The 15836-nt window shown below is 37.7% G+C and overlaps 1 protein-coding gene across 2 annotated transcripts in view; it reads left to right on the top strand.

Annotated features, from left to right (window-relative positions):
- The window catches only part of abca12 (ATP-binding cassette, sub-family A (ABC1), member 12), a 61454-nt gene that overhangs the window by 2253 nt on the left and 43365 nt on the right, over positions 1-15836 (top strand). The window contains exons 4-26 of one of the 2 annotated variants that reach the window (XM_004555512.4): positions 359-494; positions 1244-1362; positions 1461-1528; positions 1965-2135; positions 2329-2522; positions 2812-2930; positions 3019-3122; positions 4045-4191; positions 4499-4665; positions 4860-4993; positions 5566-5696; positions 5881-6045; positions 6285-6493; positions 6744-6877; positions 7380-7488; positions 7925-10519; positions 11518-11630; positions 11874-11932; positions 12125-12273; positions 13336-13466; positions 13677-13819; positions 15130-15297; positions 15472-15686. In XM_004555512.4, the coding sequence (XP_004555569.3) occupies positions 359-494; positions 1244-1362; positions 1461-1528; positions 1965-2135; positions 2329-2522; positions 2812-2930; positions 3019-3122; positions 4045-4191; positions 4499-4665; positions 4860-4993; positions 5566-5696; positions 5881-6045; positions 6285-6493; positions 6744-6877; positions 7380-7488; positions 7925-10519; positions 11518-11630; positions 11874-11932; positions 12125-12273; positions 13336-13466; positions 13677-13819; positions 15130-15297; positions 15472-15686 (5680 nt within the window). The remainder of the gene's footprint in view (positions 1-358; positions 495-1243; positions 1363-1460; positions 1529-1964; positions 2136-2328; positions 2523-2811; positions 2931-3018; positions 3123-4044; positions 4192-4498; positions 4666-4859; positions 4994-5565; positions 5697-5880; positions 6046-6284; positions 6494-6743; positions 6878-7379; positions 7489-7924; positions 10520-11517; positions 11631-11873; positions 11933-12124; positions 12274-13335; positions 13467-13676; positions 13820-15129; positions 15298-15471; positions 15687-15836) is intronic. The other variant, XM_014408279.4, reaches the window with a different exon arrangement.

Genomic DNA, 15836 nt, shown 5'->3' on the forward strand with positions numbered 1-15836 from the left:
AGGTCATTCTGAGTTAATCTTTGGATCTCTCTTTTTTGTCCGATACAATAGCTCAGATTGTTTTCTAACAAAGAAGGCAGAGGTTGCGCACCGGTCATGAAACCCATGTACAGTAATGCTGTAGATGCTTCTAACTATTCCAGGAACTTCTCAGACAGAGTGTTTGTAAAACTGTTTCTCAGTATCAGATATCCTATTGTCGTTCACATTATTATCTTGAATTGATGTCATTTTTAAAGCTTCTGAACTATCTGCATTTGCCAAATGCATGCAATTACGTACCTAGAAACAATTCTTAATGAATATGACATTTTCCAGTGTCATCACTACAGCAAAACCTTTATCATATCTCCTCTAGGTTATGTGGGTCCCCGAAACCTCCCCAGCACAGGCTTATTTCCTTTCCTCCAGACCCTCATGTGCAACACAGATAGCAGTTGCCATAACACATCTCGCCTGGTAGAACCAACAACATCAAAGTCGAGGAAAGCAAGGTACCTTCTTCGTCAGTATACTCAGTGTATATACAGTCTATGTATATAATCTGCAATCTAAGTGCTAAAACATATTTACAAATTGCATATTTACTGCAACTATGATTTAAGTCAATAACCCTTCATATATTATTGTTTAAAACTACATTTTGAACTCTGCTGACTTTAAATCACATGGTCCCTGTGTCTCAGAGGAGGGACGCACCTTAGGATCACAGCATCACGTGACATGATTAGTCAGTGTGTGATCATGAAAATTTGGCAACAACAGACTTTTCCCTGTGGAGGAAGGGAAGGATCTTAACCCTTACCTATCACATTACACGTGCTAACAAATGCCATTATCTGGAAGCTTCTTTGATTTAAATTCCCTGAACTGGAATGTCAATGGCTGCTAGAAGAACCTGTTTGTCTACTTCTTATCTACCAGTACATTTTACTTAGGCTTCATTTCAGGGAACAAGAATATTGTTCGGTTAGGTTTCTTTTCAGGGACTCAAAGTGTCATCGAGTTAAGCTTCATTTTAATGAACCAAAGTATTGTAGAGTTAGGTTCTATTTCAGTGAATTGCAGTATTATAAATATGATTACTGTAATGCATGGTCAAAATCAAGCGCCTTAAACACAGAAACAAAAGGTATTTTTAATTTAAGACAGAAAGATGAAACCTTTAGCACTAAAAGGGTCCTAAATGCATCTAATAGAATATATTTACTACCTCACCTGCCCTGTTATACCTGTACCACAGGTCTGTGACAGAGAGTTCTCCACTGGAGAGTCTTGGTCAAGTGGGGGATTTTCTTAACCTTCTCCCCAACAACTTCACCAATGATCATGCAGAACTGTTTAAACTGCTGGACAATTTGGGTACGTTGCTCAACTAACATAATCACTTTGATCTAAATGGTTATCTAGTATTTATCAAAGTCCTGCAGTTTTTCACAATATCTTTTTGCTTTTTAAAGGCACATCTCACCATGGAAGTCCTAAAAATGCTCCTGTAACGACTTTCTTCAACAGTACCAAAGATCAGGTGGGTATTGTGGAGAAATAAAAGAAGATACAAGGGTTCTCAGTACTAGTACAGTTTGTATTAAGAGCTGATTGATAGCATCTTCAGTCAAGTTTGAAAATGATCCTGTAGGTCCTGTAGATCATAGTCAAACCTCAAGGTTGCATTGCAGCAATGGCTACAAAACATGTACTGCATTTATTTACTAAGCACACTTATACTTATTTATGTTGTTACTAAACGTATACCCAGTCCAAGATTTGAAAGATAACTAGATAGATAGATAAATTTATGTGTCAAAAATATTCAGTTTCCCCTACAACCATGCTGCTGTTACTGACTAAATTTGGAGATATTGCATTTACAATTTCTAATAATGTTGTGTTAGCAGACCAGTTGTATATTTGCTAGTAATAATAACAACAACATGCATTCACCTAAACTGCATTTCTTGCAGGAGAACCTGGATAACATGCTTGAGTCAGCCAACCTGTTAAAGAGGGCCATTTGCACTGTGACTCTGCCCATGCTGAACGAAAGCTCGCTAGATGTTTTCACCAATGCTGTGTTCACTTTCTGCAAGACCAATAACACAGTGTTCGAAGTCTCACTCTATACAGTCAATCAGGTATATTTTTGTGTTTGCACTTGATCCTATACATTTTGTGAAATATAGGCCCATGTATGTTAGGTCGGCTTTAGTCAGCACACTGCAATGACACTAACCAAATGTATTCTTTTCTATTTGTTTTGTGTTTAGTATTTTTTGTAATTGAATCTTGCTTTAGGAGGCTTAGATACTTTCTCTGTCTGGTTGTCAGATACTTGAAGAATGGATGCTGACCCAACCAGAGGAATTGATGGAGGTGGCATGGGTGACAGTGACATTCCTCAATCAGCTGCAAAATGACAGCTTGCTATGGGACCGTCTTCTAGCTCTTCCTCAGCTCTTTTCAGATGGTTCTGTTGACCAAATGCTGAGAACACTGGAAGACATACTCAAGCACCTACAGGGGTAAAGTATTTTCAGTGATGAAACAGTTTTTAAAAAATAAATGAAGGTAGCGGAAGTAAGGGGTTAACGTAGTATGTCAGATTATTTTAAAGAATGGAATAGCAAAATCAAACCATATTTAGTAAAAAATAACATATCAGTACCTATTAGTGGTCAATAAAAGCTTGAAAACTGGTGAATTCAGCTTAGAAGTACTCTTGATATTGCCTTTCACTTTTTTAAACTATATTTCCAGTCCATACTATATTTTGGACTTGAAGATTTAATGCTTCTGAAATTGTCTCTTTAGTGATGCATATACCATGGAGGAAGATTTCCCTGAGACCAGTGGCCCGCTCTCCAAGTATGATTCATTTCTTGCTGAAGCCATCAGAGTGATCACCTATATCAATCATTGGCCTGGCAAAAGTAACTATGGACCATTTGCTTTACTGTAAATACTCTATGTATCACCCATGTCTGCTAATATCTGACAGTGTGCTTGAATTCTTCATAGATGTCACCATTCCCCTTGGAAAACTGGTCACAAATGACTCACTAGGAACAACGGTGAAATTCCTCGTAGAAAATGTTTTGGATTATGAGATACCACTGGATAAGGTATGCATTATCACGCAACAGTTCAGTAAACAGTACTATGCAAAGAAATAGCAATGCCACAGAAGGCAGTTCCTTTCATGTGAAAAAAGGTAATAGCAAAAGAGTTCTACATGTGCCTTTCAATACATTGCACATTAAATATTTTTAGTTATAAGGTTAAAAAAAGTCATCATCTCTTTCTTCAGGGTCATTAAGCTGGTCTTAGGGATTTTAATTCTAATAAGGAAGTTATTTATGCAACAACAACAGTTCCACAAAGAGGGTTGTGAGGGTTGTGTACGATTCATTTACACATTTACACAGACACATCCTGTTAAACTTTTACTTTCTTGTCTTTACTGAACAGTGGTAACTCATATGAAGAGATTTTACGTGAGAATGTCAGAGCAATGGTACAAATCCAAGTTCAGGAAAGTCATTTATTCAAACCACATATTTAAACCAACAACAAAATATTTTAACACAGTTAAGTAGCTTGCAGGGAGTAGTTGTCCACTCACTTTTACAAACACATATGAAGTACAACTGTTTTTCTCTTAGTAATTTGAATTTCTGGCTTTATTTTTAGCTGAAAGTCTGGTTGTTCCAAAGTGCTCACAAAACATTTCCTGGAAACTGAATTTCACAATGGGAATTAGAAAACAAGATTCAAATGAGGGAAAACAGAGACATAAAATTTGCATGTAGAGCAAATAAACATTTTGATAAGTAATATAGTGACTGTATTTGTTTTTGCTCCTTAAAGTGATATTACTCTCTATCAGACTATACTATAGACAGAATATGCAACTATTAAGGATACTGCCTAACATTAGCTAAGTTAAAATTGTCTAAAGCATATTCCAGTTAAAGAACCCACTTAAAGCTAACATATATATTTACTTTTTTGGTTAACACTATCATCTCTCCATGACCATTGTAGGCTTTCGGCCTGATGTTGGACAAAGATCTGGTGCGTTCTTATCTGTGTGATAACAGCAGCAACATCTTGTGGTCAGCAACAGCATGCAGCTCAGGAATTGTGGACAAGGTTCTAAGCATGATCAGCACAGAAAAGGTGGCAAGACAGGTAGGCTAATGTTATTAGCATTAACAGAGAGAATCACATATATAAGAAATAAAATTTTCTTTTAATTCCTTTTCCATTGTTTTGATTGTTTTTTAAAATTGTTCCATATGCTCCCAACTTGCTTTCCCAATGCGACTTACGATTAAGAGCATGCCAAATAATTATTTGATGACATTCGAAATGCTTTCGTGATAGTAAGAAGCAACCACATCTTCCAGTCCACACCTGCACAGAAACCTCAACGGTATTCAGTTGGCAGTGGCTTTACAATATTGATGTTTTGATGAGATTCATGTTTCGTTCCCAGGTTTTCCTGGCCTGGATTAAGGAGGTTGCTAAACATGACGTGCTCTTTGCCAGAGGACTGGTCTACAATCTGACTGGATATTTCTCTTCAGGAGAATCTGAAGCCTCCAACATCACAAGGACCAGGCGCAGCTCAGATACAGAACCACAAAACGCAGAGGAAGAGCTGTGAGTACAGTGTTTTCTCCAATTTAAATAATACTAGTAGAAAATCAATTGAAGCTAAAATGACTGTTCTTCTTACCTTTGATCTGAAGCTGATAAAACTTTCGTATTACTTATTTGTTCTGCTAGTTCTCCTGTGATTCTTGTAATTTTGATGTCTTGTGCTTTAAGCTGAGTCTTATCATTTGCTTTGTTAGGTTTCTGAACATCGGTCAGGCAGCATTGGAGCTTGTACAAAATGTGCCTGAGGTGAATACGGTTGTCCAGGGCATCCTCAGAACTGGTTATCAGTCCATGAAGCTAGCGTCAGAGACCATTGACATGCTAAAAGGTATGACAACAAAGCATCATGTCCATAGTGAGGTCTCACCTGTGAGAGCATTTATTTGAAAATTAACATTACGGTGAATGTTTCACTTTTATTTCCAGCACTATTAAAATGGCTTTCCAATCATTATTGGTGATTCTTATACATCCAACAGGGAAACATAAACTAAAATAAAAATAAAAGACATGGGCTGTAAGAATGTCAGGTTTATAAAGAGAGCAGCATTTGAGAAATAGAGAAGCTTGTGCACTCAGCGGACATTTTGCTTTATCATCAGTTGCGTTACACAATACATACCAAAGACATGAATGGAAAAAGTTCACACCCTTTCTCATGGGACTGATGAAAGATGAAATGTTGAACCCAATAAGATTAGTTAGCCTGTGGGAAAGTACACACACACACAAAACAACAAAACAAGCAAAACTGGACAAAACAACACTTGTACTGAAGTGATATGTGTGTCTTTTGTAACTTAACAAAGTGTCTAAACTAGGAAAAGTTACTGATTTTATGGCCTAATCCAAAAACCAATTTTCTCACTAAGTTGAGTTTGGTTTGTTTCTGTCTTGCAGACATTCTAGAAAATGTCCTGGAAGATGCTAATGACCTTCAAATGATTTATCATACGTTGCTGACAAACCAGTCCGAGTCACGCGCTTTGATGGACCGTGTCCTCAACAGTGTGATGGAAGTAGTTATGAAGGTATGTAGGATTTATGTTGACTGACCTTAACTTTTAGCCTGTGAACAGGTTCTGTGTCAAAATCTGGCATCTTACACATGTGATCTCCGCTGTCAGTTGAGCTTTTTATTGTCACTTCATACATTAAGTATCTCCCTCAAGGCTTCCGCAGTAAATCAGATGATGTGTTGTTCTGTTTTACCAGGTGATGTCGACTGAGGATGTAAAATGTGAAGAAGTTCTGGCTTCCTTGGACTGGCTGTTATCCATCAATAGCATAAAAACTGAAGTATGGACAGCACTGATCTGCCCCAACAACGGGAATCTGCAACAAGCTTTGCTGATGGACTGGGAGGACTTGATTAAAAAGGTAAAAATATATTTTATGTGCAACTTGTGGTCTAAAAAAATGCTATATTATGTAATAATTTTTTACTACATTATAAAAAATAAACTTACTCAAGTGAAAAGCAACAGATTCTTAACAAGGAAGGCTTAATCCTATAAATTAAAAAGTATAAATATGTTTTTTTTAAGGATTTATTAATTTATTTTGCTTTAACTGTTTAAAGAAACAATTTCTTATATTGTTCATATTATAATCCCCAGGGACAAGATCTGTACTCCATCCTAACAGGCGAAGCAGATTTCAACATAACACTTCCCATGATTCTGTCTGAGTGGCACGAGCTGTATGAGGAGAGCTTGGAGTTTGCTGAGATTTTGACCGAAATGACAGAAAAGCTGGATGAAGAATACTGGATGAACTGGATACCCGACAACAACACCCAGTTTGTTTCTGGAGCTCTTCAAAACAGGTCTTGACAAAGTGTTCATTTTCTACTTGGATAACAACATAGCATAACAAACTTAGCACATAAGAAACAGGCCTAACATACGGGGGTTCTTTTGGTAACTAGATTTAAGTTTGATAAGACTGTGCAGATTTTCCCACTTTAGTAAATGTAATAGAAGAAAACAGATTTCAGATAATGTGCACAATGCTTTACAAGGTGTGTGTTATTACTTTAATGACTCAGACATGTTGTGATTTTTCTTTGCTTATAGTCTTGTGTGGTTTATGATCAGTCTTGGTGAAAGAATTGAAAATAGTGATCAGTGGCCACCGGTAAAGGACTACTTCCACATTGCTTACTGGATTTTGAACTACCACCCTGATGTCACCACTCAGCCAGCAAACTGTGAGTTCCTCTTCTCTTCTCTTCTCTTCTCTTCTCTTCTCTTCTCTTCTCTTCTCTTCTCTTCTCTTCTCTTCTCTTCTCTTCTCTTCTCTGAACTGAACTGAACTGAACTGAAAACTAACAATATACAAATATCATACAAATATATCTAAATACTGAAGAAGCTTGAACTGAAGCTTCTTCAGTTCAAAGTGAAGAAGCTTCTCAGATGAGAGGTGAAACGTCTTCAAGCAACTTAAAGAAGTCCAGACGCTTTTCTTTGCAAGCTCCTTTGACTACGATGACCTGGATGACTGAGAACCTTCACAGACATATTTTTAGACAATATGTGACTACTAAACTGTGTTCAACAAAAGAAAGGATTAAAGTTGTATTTTATTATAATTCTACAAATCAAAGGAGCTCAGTTACAAAATATATTTATTTAGTATACGTGTAAAAGCCTGTTAATCCGGTTTGTTCCAGTCAATGCAGCTAATTCCTAGCATGTGTTGCTTTGTAGGTTCTTTGAACAAGAACTTAGCCCTTCATTGTGACACTGGTTTCAACTGGCCACACTTTGTTCAAGCAATGACTCAGGCTCTGATGTCACCAAGTGATGCCCTTGTGAAGTAAGTGACAAAGATTTTTTAGTGTTGATTGAAATATACATGGAAATTTTATGCTTTAGAATTGAAGCATGTCTTCTGCTTTTTAAAAACATAATAATCAGTGTAGATAAAGAGATTTACGCTGTTCTGTTACCGTATGTTTGTTAAATAAGTAGCTACAGTGAGCTGCCTGTTTAACAAGCCAACAGGAATTGCTGTCGCACTGCCTTTTTGTAACTAGTAGCCTACAAAAAATGTTTTCTTAATGCGTGCTAGCATAACATGTTTGTCAGCACTTTAGTTTGATTACCATGTTTTTTGTAGTGACAACAACATTTCGTATTACAGTTAAATAGAAACGCTCAATTCTCTCTGTTATTTTTAATGTTACACATGCATTGCTTTCAGGACTTTATAAAGTTGGCATGTTCTGTTTTACTCTTCTGTTTCTCTGTAGCTGGCTCAAAGGATCTGTGAATCTACTGCAACATGTGTATGGTGAAATATATACAAATGAGACAGCTGTATATTTGAAACAGGAAATCAAAGGAGGTGATGCCCTCTCTGATTACCTGATTAATCTGATGTATAACCTGGATGAATTCCTCAGTACAATCTCCAAGCTTCCCAATCAAAACATCACTAACCCAGCTACCATGACTCTAAACATTCATGCCCTGTTAGAGTCCACGGGTTTGTCATCACTTGTTCCTCTGCTCAGCCAAGAGTCTCCGCTTAATGCCTCCACAATCCTTGCTGTAGCCTCCAAACTTGGCAGGTTAAACCAGCATATTTTTACCTTCAATGAAACAGACCCAACCTTGCCTGAACTGGAAAAGCTGATAAGGGAGTTCCTCTCTTTGGAGGGTAACCTCACATTGTATCTCCCAAACATCATGGGACACACTCTGCTTACCTATTCTGATTACTTCCATTCTGATGAAGTGGACAGTCTCATAAAAGCAATTGAGCCTTTCACCAACCAGACCTCAGTGGGTTTTGTAAAAGCCATCATCAGTGCTGTGGAGCAGTTCAAGACAGTGATGGACTCTCCAAATGGTGACCCAACTGAGATCATTCTTGGGTACGTCCGTCAGATTCAAGAGTTTGTGGTTTCCCTCTATAGGCTACGAAAAATTGAACATGTCGTGTTACCAAATGGCCAGTACAGCACAGCTCAAGTCACTGACCTCCACTTGCTTTCCATGGACTTTCTCAACCTCCTCACACCTGAGAGCCTGCAGAACCTCACTCAGGCTGGACCAGATGCTGCCCAGGACATTGTTATCCAGAAATTTGTAGCATTCCTGCCAAAGGAAATCCAAAGTGATGCTGCTCAGTTTCTTCAGGATTTCAAGGCTCTGCAGAGTAATATAACCAAATGCGCAGCAGGCGAGGACTGTCTGGCTGGATTTTCAGAAATCTCTAAATTTCTGGATCAGATATTAGACATGATGTTCACAGCCAATGGGACTGTCACCATCAAAATTGGTCCATTTGGTTTGGGGGATAAAGAATATGAAAACATAGCTTCGTTGGTTTTCTCATTGCTCCTGTCACCAAATGATACTGCCGCTCTGGAAACATTCAAGCAGACCCTCCAATTCATCAAAGTGGTCGTGAATACACCAAATGTTACCGTGTCCGATGTCCAGAATGCCCTTACACAGACAAACCTAACCATTGAGGACCTAAATGCTATTGCCGAGCTAGCTGGAGCTTCCAACATAAATAAACTCATGTCAAATATAATCGGGATTGCAAATGTTGAGAGCTGTTTTGAACCCCAGAATGACATCATGGTAACAACCAAGTGTGTTACGGGACTCATAGATATGTTCAGCAGCTTTCTGACACAGGTACCTTCTCTCCATAACAACACAGACATCCTCTCCCTCATCCCTGTAATTGTCAATAAGACTATCAATGACTTCACCCAAGTTAACTTCAACTCCGGTCCTAACATGGTTCTTGTAGACAGCTTGAATCTCACCCTAACTAATATCAAGATGAGCCTAGACCAGAGCCACCTAAACACTCCAGAGATCATGAATGAAATAGAAGTGGTAGAGGGTCTGATACAGTTGATTGCCGACATGCAGCCAGTAAACACCTCCCAAATGACGGACCCTGTGCAAGTCCAGACAGTATATCTAAAGCTTATAGAATGGTACTTGAAACGGCTGGAAAACATCACCAGCGATAGTGCAACCGCAGAGCTCCTTCATCCTTTCTTTTCCATCACACAAATGCAAGTGGCATTACAGCTAGCACAGACAAATTTCTCTTTGTTTGTTAGTGACAAGGTCCAGTTCCTAATAAACAGCCTCCAAGGCCCAATAGATGGCACCGTTGTGACTGAAACTGGCCAGACAGCAATTGAGATTCTTCAGCATCTGTTGGACTTAATAGAGGTCAACCTTGAGTCATGGAATAACACTGAAGGCTCTGAACAGCACTTCGATGCAACCATTCTGCATTCCATGGCGCTCCAAATTAAGCAGTACCTTGGTCTCATTGAGAAGTGGATGACAGAGCCCGATGTCGCATTGCTCCTTAGCAGTATGATCCAATGGAAAAACTCCACCATTGCCACCCCTGTGACAGATCTCCAATACATCCTGCAGACAGTGGAAAATTTTCTCAGTGATGATCAGCTGGCCTACCTTTCCATAATAAACAATATCACAGAGTCTCTAAGCAAAGCTGTGATGGTGGCAGAGCAACAAGGCCTACAGGATGAAAGCTTCATAGCTGCCATTGTAGAAGTAGTGCAACATGTTATACAGATCCCAAACATTACTGTTATCCCACTGTCACAGCAAGATTTTCTGGAAATTGTCCAAGAGTCAGTAAATCTCATTGTCCAACGAAACATGAGCTTCGCTTCAGCTAAAAACATCTCCATCGTCATCCTGGAGAAAGTTGAGAGAATCATCCAACAAACTGTACCAGAAATGGTTGCAGAATACATGCTTGGCTCACTCAAGTTTGTAAAAACATATTTTGAGACCATCTCTGAAGCCAATGGACAAGACAGCCTGAATCAGATGTGAGTTTCGCTACTTTACTGTACACAATTACCATAATTTTGTAACAGAAGGGGCTCGAATGAGTACTCTTTAACAAATATGAATCATTTCAAAATAGCTTTAAGAATATGGATTGCTTTAAAATAACGCCTCACAAAAACTAATATATGATGTATTAAATGTAATAAAGCATTAGATCAGGGGTGTCAAACTCAAATACACAGTGGGCCAAAATTCAAGACTGGAACAAAGTTGCGGGCTAACGTTAATATTTATTGAAAAAAAAACTTCCTCCAGATATAAGAAGGAATCTTTTCTTATGGACTTAAATAAGTTTTGCTGGAAAACTGAATATGGGACAAGCAAAGCTTAATACTAAACAATATATATATTAGCTGTATAATACCAGTAGGCCAGCTCTAATAATAATTTGGTATGGCTTCGCGGGCCAAATGTAATTAGGCTGCGGGCCAAATTTGGCCCGCGGGCCAGAGTTTGACACCTATGCATTAGATGAACTAAAAGCATGCTTTTGATTTACTATAAAAAATAAACAAGTGCAGTAAGTATCACTTTGCTTTTCCAGCACCCAAAATTGCTTCAAATTAAAGTTCTTAATATATTTTTAGCTGCAACAGATGTTTTAGTCTATTTTTACTCTACAAAAGTAGTCTGTAGTAATACTCTGCTTTCAACCTATTGCAGTTCTCTGTGAAATTTAACAAATCTGATGTTTAATTTTTCTAAGGAAAATTTATAGGTCTAATTGTAGTTTAGATCTTGTCCAAAAGTTCTCTCTTATATTTTATTTTTATTTTTGTCAAATAAAAAGGTTATTTCAGGTACTAGGGATTTTACATGTACTTCTAATCCTTATTAATGCTCTGAGATAAAAATAAATAAATTAACAGAATAATTGCATGCATGCAGTTCTATTCTATGCAATCATTAGAGAACACAAAGAACATTTGATAAGACTTGTTAAGATCTGAAATCTTGATTTGCTTTGTTTCCTAAGAATTTTCAATGAAATGAAGACGCTGCAGAGCCTCCTGTCACAGCAATCCCCAGTCCAGCCCTACATTTCTGCCCTCATTAACATCACTCAGGTTATCTTGGAGTATGGCCAAGGCAAGTCAGCTTCTTAATACCACTGTAGGTGGACTGCATGTTAAATCCTGATGAAATCTGATTGAGTGGAGGTCATATTGTGCACTTCATCATTCCGGCATTTATGCCAAAAAGCCTAAGAACAAGAGTAGATCAAAGTACCACAATGCTTCTGATATATGTTGTAAGAGTTGGTCGTTCTGCTTGCAGTTCCACATCCACGAGGCCTGATGTGTGAGCACATTTTTTTTTTAATGATTTCAGGTAACATGAACCTCTGGGCAGGCTTTGAAAATGCATCAGCACAACAAATCATTCAGCAGGTAAAATGTCTGCACTTTTATTTTTATTTTATTATATGTCCGGTAAAATTAGTTTAACGTACATTTATATATTGAAAACATAACATCTAAAAGTGTTCAATTTAAAAATGACATTTAATTAATAATAATTTTATTAATAATAAAAACATCTCACGGGACTGCACACTTATTGTTGACACTTTTTATTATTAGTTGGGCAAACTTGTGAGCATGTTTTGGCCACTGGTTGCGGAAGGCACTGGCTCACATATGACTGCTCCATCCCTGGAGGCTTTTACTCAACTTGTTCCAGTCCTGGAGACCATATTAACTGGGAATGCAGACCAAGACACATGGAACAAGTAAGTGTAATTATCAGTGTAATGGTAACAATCCAAATGGCTTGTTGTTATACAGCAGTTTGATATTAAATTGCATACCTGATGTGTGTAGGAAGTAATTTTGTTTTACAGTTTACATACACTCATCATGGGCATAAATTTCATGGCACTTTCATGGCTTTTAATAATTTCTTTGAACTGTTGTTTTTCCAGAGTGTAACGATTGTACTGTGTACATTCTTATCCTTTTGATAAGAATCTTTGATTAACTTTGAAAAACAGGAATTGGGTGCACAAGATTGAATAAATATATATTTATTTCTATTGTCCATTTAACCCCAGTAATATTTTTGTTAAATGTGCCTTGGGAAGTTGCACCTCAACCAAATTTTAGTAGCAATCAATAAGCTTCTGGTCATAATTCTGGCTGGATATTTAACCACCTATCTTGGCAGAATTGGCAGAGTTCATTCAAATTGATGGCAGCAGCCTAATGTTATCCTGTTTTATTCATTCCAAAAACAATTTTTTTGTTTGGCATCATTCAACTTTTGGAGCATCAAAGATTTTGAAGGTAGTCCTCCTTCTTCATTATTCCATCTGTTTTGTTTAATGTATCAGTAGCAAAACCCCCATGATCCTATCACCAATATGCTTGAAAGCTGATAAAGATTTCTTAGGTTAGAAAACCTTTCTTTTACTACTCCAAACCCATTTAATGTTGGGGTGTCCAAATAGCTTGTGTGACCATAAAACATTTCTTTAGAAGGCATTTGACTTTTTCATTTGGGCAGCAACAGATTTCAAGATGTGTCAGTCCATGGCAATATAAATCTGGCTTCACTGTGGATAGTGATGTGGTTTCCAGTTCATGGCAGCCTTGAGTATTGGGGGTTTCCAGATTGATCTTTGAATCTGCACTTGTTTATATATGTAACAGTTCAAAGAAATCATTAAAAGCCCCAAATTACCCTGATGCCCACGATAATTTGACAGTAATTGTAACTTGCTTCACAGTAAAGACTGCCGCTCTGTTCTGTGATTACCCTAAACCATACCTAATATGTTACTAATTTGTTACAGGCTTGAACAGATGCTGGGAACCCTGTTGTCCACCCTTGAAGGAACAGAGTTATTGGACAATTTAATGTCTGTTATCCCACAGTTTGAAAAAATGGTTGGAACTTTAGTGGAGAACATCCAAGCTGGAAATGGTGAGAATGTTAAGGAAGAACATATAGTGCCAGCTTTACTTTTATTTACTTGTTCTTTAGACACAACTTATGACTAATGCAGCACATGCCAAGTAAGAGATAGTCATTTCCTGATATGTCTGCCACTTTTACTAATGTGCTGTATTGCTGCTGTTTTGTTTTGTTTTTTCAAAACTTGTGGGTCAAGCCATTTTGTCTTCTTCTTTTCAGTGATGATACAAAGCCTTCAAATTCCCATCCTGAACCTGATGAGAGAAGCTGCACAGTCTTTGAACAACACTCATTACAATTTTTCTGAAGTCCTGGAAAAATTTCAGGTTGCCATTGAAAGCACAGTGCGGGCGGCTCAGCAGGTCAGTGTTCTTGAAAGAATGCTTTTTAGACTTGCTGTATCATTCGTGCAAGTGTCTCCCTAGTCATCTGCCGGTATCTCATTTATGGAAATGTTTGCATGTGTATGTGTGTGCGTAATTGCACACAGCAATGTCTGTCTTCCTTCCTTCATCCTTGACAGAAGTTAAAACAGTGAGGCTGTGAGGTTTTTCTCTCTCTCTCGCTTCTTCTCTGTTCCGCTTCTCTGCATCAGAATTTGTTGAGTTATTTAACTTTCGTCAGAGTTAGACAGATGTAGACAGACAAGATTCTGATGCGATGACGCAGAAAACATTTAGCTATGGCTAACATCAGGGTAGAGTTGTTGACTATATATAAGCTTTGATATTTTTTCTTTTGTTATTTATGCCAGGTAGGCATTATATAGTCTTGCTGAACCACAAAATAACACACACAATAACAACTTGTCAGCGTATGACCCCCAAACTCGACTTCTAAGTCTTATAGTATATACTGGCCAGTTGATAATATCAACATATTTTGCCTAATCCAAGATACCTGTATCAGAATTGGTCTTTTTTAAAATGTTTTTTCAGCCTTGACTGAGAGATATTTGAAACACATAACTTGATTCATTGCAGGACAACTACTGTTGCGCTTGTTTGCAATGTGCTGCTCTCTTAAACTGGTGTGGCAGTAATGACTTGCCTTTTGAAAGCTGTATGTATATACTGATATCACTTAAATATCTATTGAGTTAATATGTTGATATAGCATTTCTAGCAGCTCTGTAAGCTTACTTAAATTAGTAGACTAAAATAAGCTAAAGGGGTAGTTTAACTTAATGTAACTTGAAAACAGCTAACAAGGAGAGAGGATACCTTTATCCATAGGTAACATCTCAAAAGCTCACAAATTGACATAAATTACAAACCATAAAATCACAAGATTATATTAAGCACATCTGCTGCTGACTTATTGACTGTACAGAAACAAGTATTGGTGTGTTGTTAATGCTTTCCTGGCATCAGTGCATATTTATGTATTCATATCATGTTAATTCCTGAAAATGCTACTGTTAGATTTGTTATTATAGCCTACCTTAACATTAATCCCTGTAATAGACTTTTGACGTGACAGAAACAGTTGCTGCTTTGTAAATACATTTTTTTTTAAAGAGCAGCTTGCTTGTGGGTGTGTACCAGTCTATTAAAAGTGAAAATATCTGTGTGAGACTTCTGACCTTTTCCTCATTTCTTCGTCTTAGTAACTGAACAGGTTTTTTCCAGTGCTTATGAAACACGTGACACATGTTTTTGTTTTGTTATAGGCTAATGGCACCTTGGAGTGCAGTGAAGTTCTCAAAGTGTGGGAGACAGTCAGTGAGGCTGCAGGGTTAAGCCCTAACACCATGGCTGTGTGGTGCAACATCAGCCTGAAGCCTGTTTTGGAGGCCTATGCTTCCGCACAGAATCTCTACTCCCAAATGAACATGAGTGTAAGTGTAAAAATGTCAAATTAAGTACTACTTAATTTCACTTGATAGTAAAATATATACCGCATTCACACTTGCAAGTACAATTAACAGTTTTACCACTTGGGGTCAGTGTTGACGCACGGAGAAAGTTGTTGATTGCTAATGGTCCCTCTCTGCTCTATGTTGTCTTTAAAGCAGATGATGGGACCAACCAATGTGAGCGACACAGCTGCTAGGATTGTAGAAACTGTAAAGTCACTCTACCAAGTCAACATTAACAACGTAATTGTGATAAATCAGTTTGTCATGAATTTCTCCAACCACATCTCAATGCTGGTAGAGCAGTCTATGAGTCCTGAGGAACAGCTTTACTGGCAAAACCAGCTCCAAGACATGCAGTTGCAAAACAGGTGAGCTACAGTCAGATAATTTCACTGCTATGTGCAGTGACCATGGTTTGCTATGTTTTAGAGGAAATGTTTTTTATGGTCAAAATGGTCAATCCATCGAATCACTAAGTGACTGTTGATGAGACATCACATCTAGCTGCATTTAGACTT

This window comes from Maylandia zebra, linkage group LG16 (genome assembly GCF_041146795.1).
Source record: "Maylandia zebra isolate NMK-2024a linkage group LG16, Mzebra_GT3a, whole genome shotgun sequence".
Lineage (NCBI taxonomy): Eukaryota > Metazoa > Chordata > Actinopteri > Cichliformes > Cichlidae > Maylandia > Maylandia zebra.